The sequence below is a fragment of the Amphiprion ocellaris genome, chromosome 14 (genome assembly GCF_022539595.1).
Source record: "Amphiprion ocellaris isolate individual 3 ecotype Okinawa chromosome 14, ASM2253959v1, whole genome shotgun sequence".
In the NCBI taxonomy this organism is placed as follows: Eukaryota; Metazoa; Chordata; class Actinopteri; family Pomacentridae; genus Amphiprion; species Amphiprion ocellaris.
Genome location: NC_072779.1, coordinates 35,162,380 through 35,169,819, shown reverse-complemented (window position 1 = coordinate 35,169,819; position 7,440 = coordinate 35,162,380). Strand labels below are relative to the sequence as shown.

Here is a 7,440-nt window from a genome sequence, read left to right as displayed (position 1 = left end):
GGTTCCTGAGGTTCCTGATCATCAGTTCCAGTCTGCTGTTCTGGACCACTGAGCCTTGGAGGATCAGCAGCGACTCATCTTAGCTTCAGCTGAATGAACAGAAGCGAGTCGGCGTCCAGCAGAGGATCTGTGGAGGTTCTGTGGAGGTTCTGGGGAGGTTCTGAGGAGGAAGCTTTCCAACTGAGCAACAGCTCTGAAGCTCCAAACAAAGACTGGCAGCCGAAGCGACGGGAGGGAACCAAAGCCAAGAATCAAAGCAGCATGTGAACGTTTGTTTAATCTGTCTGATGAGCTCTTTCTGTGAGAGAATCTCCTCATTTCTCCATCAGTCAGCACTAAACCACAGAGACATCTCAGTTCAAACCCAGGAACAGAGCAGCAGATGCAGGTTTGTGTTTGAACCAAGCGCTGTTATTTGATTTAGAATCATGATTTATTTTTAAAACGTCTCCTAATCATCCTGTTTTATCGTGTTGCAGTTATGCATTTTATTTAGCTCTTTATGTTTATGTGATTGGTTTTACATTTTTAAAATGAATTTTTTTCAAGTTTAATAGTTTATTTATTTGATTTAGTGTTGAATTAAAGGGGGTCCTCGACTGACGTCAGAGTTCTGTTTCTATGGATCGGCGTAAGTACTGCCATCAGAAGAGTCTGACTTACACTGGGAGCCGTAATGAAGGGCAAAAAGTTAGTGAATGTAGCACAATCCAAAGTGGCGTACAACCAGAGAATGGAAACAAAGCCGTCTGATAGCACCGCGAGACGACATATTCATCCGCTCGTCAACTAGCTCCACGTAACCAGTTCTGATCTAACGATGAAACGAAAACCAAAGACTGCAATGTAACAACGACATGTCATACGACGTAAACCAAAGACCGCCCCATAACGACAAAATGCTTTACGTCCTAAATCGAAGACGGTCCCGTAACGACAGAACGCTTTGCGATGTAAACTGAGGACTGCCCCATAATGACAAAACACCGTACGACTTCGTTTCCACTTCTACAGGTTCATTGAATATCAACATGTTAAAGGATCAATAATCTGAATGTTAACATGTTAAAATATCAATAATCTGAATATTAACACATTAAATATCAATAATCTGAATATTAACATGTTAATATCAATAATCTGAATATTAACACGTTAAAGGATCAATAATCTGAATATTAAAACGTTAAAATATCAATTATCTGAATATTAACATGTTAAAGGATCAATAATCTGAATATTAACATGTTTAAGAATCAATAATCTGAATATTAACACATTAAAATATCAATAATCTGAATATTAACACGTTAAAGGATCAATAATCTGAATATTAAAACGTTAAAATATCAATTATCTGAATATTAACATGTTAAAGGATCAATAATCTGAATATTAACATGTTTAAGAATCAATAATCTGAATATTAACACATTAAAATATCAATAATCTGAATATTAACACGTTAAAGGATCAATAATCTAAATATTAACATGTTTAAGGATCAATAATCTGAGTATTAACACGTTAAAATAACAACATTCTCCTCTTCAGGAGGAGGAAGAAGAGGAGAAGGAGGAAGAAGAGGAGGAGGAGGAGGAAGAGGAGGAGGAGGAAGAAGAGGAGGAGGAGGAAGAAGAGGAGGAGGAGGAAGAAGAGGAGGAGGAGGAGGAAGAGGAGGAGGAGGAAGAAGAGGAGGAGGAGGAGGAAGAGGAGGAGGAGGAAGAAGAGGAGGAGGAGGAGGAGGAAGAGGAGGAGGAGGAGGAGGAGGAGGAAGAGGACTCTCAGGTGAAACTTCTTCTCATTGTACTCTTAGGTTCTATCAGGATTTAGAACTTCAGCCGTCCTGATCCTCTAGAACCAGATCAGTCCTGACCCTCTAGAACCAGATCAATCATGATCCTCTAGAACCAGATCCTGACCAGGCTCTGATCCTTCTGTTGTTCTAATGAGCTCTAAACACAGCAGCTGAGGATCAGAACACAGAACCCAACAATCCACTGAAGGAACCACTCACAGGAGACCAGAACCCACAGTTCTATCAGTCAGGAACTGTTCCACTCTCAGACGATGTAGAACCTGATTCAGAACCGGCATGAGGACCGGTTCAATCAATCAATCAATCTTTATTATTAGTCATTGCACACTTTCATATACAACGAAATTTCATTTTAGTTGCCCTGCCAATGACAGCTCCTGCTGCTGCACAGTGCTGCGCGCACCTTTCTTGAGGAAAAAAGAAAAAGACATGTTGGGATCTGGGTAGGGATAACAGAGGGTAAATGATCTGGTACAGATGTGGTAAAAGTCACAGGAGAACATGTTGTGCTGGTGCAGGTGGAACCGGGTTCTTACCTCTAGCAGAGAGCTTCTTGGTGTTGATGATCTTAGCGGCGTACTCCTGACCCGACAGAACCTTTACGCAGCGCCGCACCACGGAGAACGCTCCCCTGGAAACACAACGGGAGAAACCAATCAGAAAACAATGTCACCTTCTAACTAGATGCTTCTTATGTTCTGACTAGATCCTCTTCATGTTCTAACTAGATCCTTCTTATGTTCTAACTAGATCCTTTTTATGTTCTCACTAGATCCTTCTTATGTTCTAACTAGATCCTTTTAATGTTCTAACTAGATCCTTTTCATGTTATAACTAGATCCTTCTTAAGTCTTAACTAGATTTTTTTTATGTTCTAACTAGATCCTTCTTATGTTCTAACTAGATCCTTTTAATGTTCTAACTAGATCCTTCTTATGTTCTAACTAGATCCTTTTAATGTTCTAACTAGATCCTTCTTATGTTCTAACTAGATCCTTTTTATGTTCTAATTAGATCCTGTTGTCATTCGAACCAGACATATAAGTTCACTTTAAGTCCTTTTCATGTTCCAACAAGACATTTTCCACATTCTACTCATCGAATTACTGATAATACTACTACTACTGATAATACTCCTGATAATACTACTGATATTGCTACGACTCATAATACTACTGATAATAATACTACTGATAATACTACTAAAGATAATAGTATTATTGATAATACTATTACTGATAATACTACTACTGATAATACTACTAATGACAATAGTATTATTGACAATACTATTACTGATAATACTACGACTGATAATACTACTAATGATAATACTATTACCCATAATATGATAACTGATAATACTACTACTGATAATACTGTCACTGATAATACTCCTGATAATACTATTACTGATAATACAACTGAAAATACTGTTACTGATAATACTACTAGTGATAATACTATTCCTGATAATACTATTACTGATAATACTACTAATGACAATAGTATTATTGACAATACTATTACTGATAATAATACGACTGATAATACTATTACCGATAATACGATAACTGACAATACTACTAATGACAATACTATTACTGATAATTCTACTACTGATAATACTACTACTGATAATACTGTCACTGATAATACTCCTGATAATACTATTACTGAAAATACTACTGAAAATACTATTACTAATAATACTACTAATGATAATACTACTACTGATAATACTATTATTGATAATACTACTACTTATAATATTATTACTGATAATACTATTGCTAATAATACTACTAATGATAGTACTATGACTGATACAACTGATAATACTACTAATGATAATACTACTGATAATACTACTACTGATAATACTACAGCTGATAATACTATTACTGATAATACTACAACTGATAATACTATTGCTAATAATACTACTAATGATACTACTGATATTACTACTATTGATAATACTACTGAAAAGAATACTGATAATGCCATTGATAACATTACTAATGATAATAGTATTATTGATAATACTATTACTGATAATAGTACTGATAATACTACGATTGATAATACTACTGAAAATAATACTGATAATACTACTATTGATGATACTATTACTGATAATACCATTAATGATATTACTACTACTGATATTACTATTACTGATAATACTAATACTGATAATAGTATTATTGATAATACTTTTAATGATATTACTACTGGTAATGCTAAGACTGATAATACTGCTGATAATACTACAGATAATACTACTGATAATACTACTATTGATTATACTACTGATGATACTACTATTGATAATACTAGTGATAATACTGCTACTGATAATACTACTGATAATACTACTATTGATAATACTACTGATACTAGTGATAATACTGCTACTGATAATACTACTGATAACACTATTGATAATATTACTCATAATACTACTACTGATAATACTACTGATAATACTACTGCTAATACTACTATTGATAATACTACTGATAATATTAATATTGATAATACTACTGATAATACTAATGAAAATGCACCTAATTTTGCTCCTCCATCAAGTACTTTTACTGCTAAAGCTGGGAGTACTACAGACGTGGTAGTGTCAATATTGTAGTACAGCTGCAGTACTACAAACACAGTACTACAGATGTTCTACTGCAGGTGCAGTACTACAGATGTAATACTACAGACGCAATACTACAGACGTAGAACTACGGACGTAGTACTACAGATGCAGTACTACAGACGTAATACTACAGACGCAGTACTACAGACATAATACTACAGATGTAGTACTTTAGGTGCAGTACTATAGATGAAGTACTACAGACGTGGTAATGTCAGCATTGTACTACAGGTACAGTACTACAGAAGCAGTTCTACAGACATAATACTACAGGTGCGGTACTACAGGTGTGGTCATAAGGGTGCGATGATGTCACAGTGATGACATCAGGCTGGAGTACAGACAGACCAGGTGCATTCTGGGACATGCAGTTCAGGGACTAAGAGTTGGATTGGATCAGATTTTAACCTGCTGGTAATCAGTGAGCCGATCGATAACATTCTGCTGGTAATCACTGAGCTGATCGATAATGTTCTGCTGGTAATCAATGAGCCGATCAATAACGTTCTGCTGGTAATCAATGAGCCGATCAATAACGTTCTGCTGGTAATCAGTGAGCCGATCGATAACATTCTGCTGGTAATCAATGAACCGATCGATAACCAAGGATTTGATCAATAACGTTCTGCTGATAACTGATCAGCTTTAAAACTTCCTGATAATCAATGAGTCGATCAATAACGGAGGATTTGATCGATAACGTTGTGCTGATAATTGATCAGGTTTAATCCTCTGATAATCAATGAGCCGATCAATAACGTTCTGCTGGTAATCAACAAGCCGATCGATAACGGAGGACTTAAAGGTTGAGTTGCTGGTTTTCAGAGCTGGAAGTGAAAGTGAAGAGTTTCTGCAGAAAGCTGTCGGTGTTTCTTATGAAAGCTGCATTCTGCCGCCCACAACGTTATGTAACGGACCTGGCAGGATGAGTGTGTGTGTCTTACAGTGTGTTACAGCGTGTTGTTGTGTATTATAGTGTGTGTGTCTGCATGTGTGTGTGTGTTAGTGTGTTTTTGTGTATTACAGTGTGTTGTTGTGTATTACAGTCTGTGTGTGTGTGTGTGTGTGTGTGTGTATTTCTGTGTGTGTGTGTGTGTGTGTTTGTTACAGTGTGTCAGTGTGTTAGTGTGTGTTGTGTGTGTGTGTGTATTACAGTGTGTGTTTGTTACAGTGTGTTAGTGTGTGTTGTTGTGTGCTGTTGTGTGTTACAGTGTGTAGTTGTGTGTGGGCAGTGAGTGGGACGAGGTCAGGAAGGTTCCTCACTCGTCCTCCATCGATGCGTTTCTCGTCCCGATCAGCGACAGAATCAATAATCACCTGATAAAGGCTGATGCCTGTGATCAATAATTATGAATTAATCATCGTTAATTATTGATTAATCATCACTGCAGCATTTCTGAGCCGAAAAGAGCAGAAAATATCCATAGATTCACAGAGAGAAACGTCCAAAAGAATAAAAACCTGCTTCATGTTCCTGGTGAAGTGAAACTGGAATAAAAATGAAATATTTAGAAATGATGTCAGAATTATCAGCTGGAAGAAGTCTGTTCAAAATGATGCAATTAATAATAAAAATTATCAATAAAATTATGAATAATAATTCGAATATGACAACCTTCTCCTGTGTGATATTAGCATAATAATTATCCATCAAAAATAACCATAATTCTAATAAATATAAATATCGTCTGATATGCTGATAGGATTTGTAAAAATTGTAAAAATAATAATATCTAAATATTTTAAAATATTGAATAATGAATAGACAGGAGTATTTAATTATATTAACATGAAAATAAAATATGTTGTAATTGCTACAGTAAGAAGAATTTTAATACTTAAATATTTAAGTATTTAATGTGAAAGATAAAATAATTACAATATAGAAATTAATTTACTAATAAAAACCTACATTTTATAATAATTGTAATAAGAATATAAAATAAATATAACATATTATGTAATATTATAAATATAAATGATGACTAAATAAATAATAATAAATATTAGAAAGTTAAATTATTAACACATAAAAACTTTTTATAGTAATAATAAGAATATAAAATAAATTTAACATAATATAGAAATTCAAAATCTAAATATATAAAAAATATATATAATAAATTTACAAATACACAAAAACCTACATTTTATAATAACAATAATACTATAAAATAAATATAATATAGAATATTCTAAATCAAAATAATAAATAACTAGCTAATAATTTATAAAAATTATATGAATGAAAAATTTATTAATACATTTAGCAAGACTTACATAAAAAATGAACATTAATTATAAAAAATATTTGAAATAAATATAAAACCTTCTGCATTAATTAGAGCTTACTGACCAAATGCTGAATAATAAATATAGTTTATACTTTTCTGATATTTAATGAAGCAGTTCCTGGACTGTGAGGAAGAGGAGGAGGAGGATGAAGATGACACTCACTTGCCCAGCTCCTCGTACAGCTGATACTCTTCGGTGAATCGAGTGCAGATGACCGTTGCCATGGCGACCCGGCGGGGCGAGGGTCAGGGCTCCTGCCGAGGATGATGATGGTGGCGGAGGTGATGAAGGCCGCGGGTCAGTGGGAGCGGAGGAAGCGGAGGAGGAGGAGGATGAAGGAGCAGCAGAGTCTCCGTCTCTCTGAGCATCTGAGGACTGCTGGAGCTCTGTGACGGAGACAGCTGCTGGCCCCGCCCACACTCTGCCCCCGCAGCCAATCACAGCCCGGGACACACACACACACACACACACACACACACACACACACACACACACACACACACACACACACACACACACACACACACACACACACACACACGCTCACAGCGTCACCATGGTAACTGCATCCACTGTCTGAGCGGAGAGCAGAGAGGCACTGAGAGGAGTATCACACAGAATACTGCAAGTACTACAGAAAATACTGCAAGTACTACAGAGAATA

At 35.6% G+C, this 7,440-nt stretch overlaps 1 protein-coding gene across 1 annotated transcript in view; it reads right to left on the bottom strand.

Annotated features, from left to right (window-relative positions):
• The window catches only part of LOC129350448 (calcium/calmodulin-dependent protein kinase type II subunit alpha-like), a 15,045-nt gene extending 7,893 nt beyond the window's left edge, over positions 1-7,152 (bottom strand). Inside the window, exons 1-2 of the mRNA XM_055016961.1 lie at positions 6,939-7,152; positions 2,356-2,450 (exon numbers count right to left, since the gene is read on the bottom strand). Coding sequence (XP_054872936.1) covers positions 2,356-2,450; positions 6,939-7,000 — 157 coding nt within the window. The 5' untranslated portion in view covers positions 7,001-7,152. The remainder of the gene's footprint in view (positions 1-2,355; positions 2,451-6,938) is intronic.
• Positions 7,153-7,440: the final 288 nt, after the last annotated feature.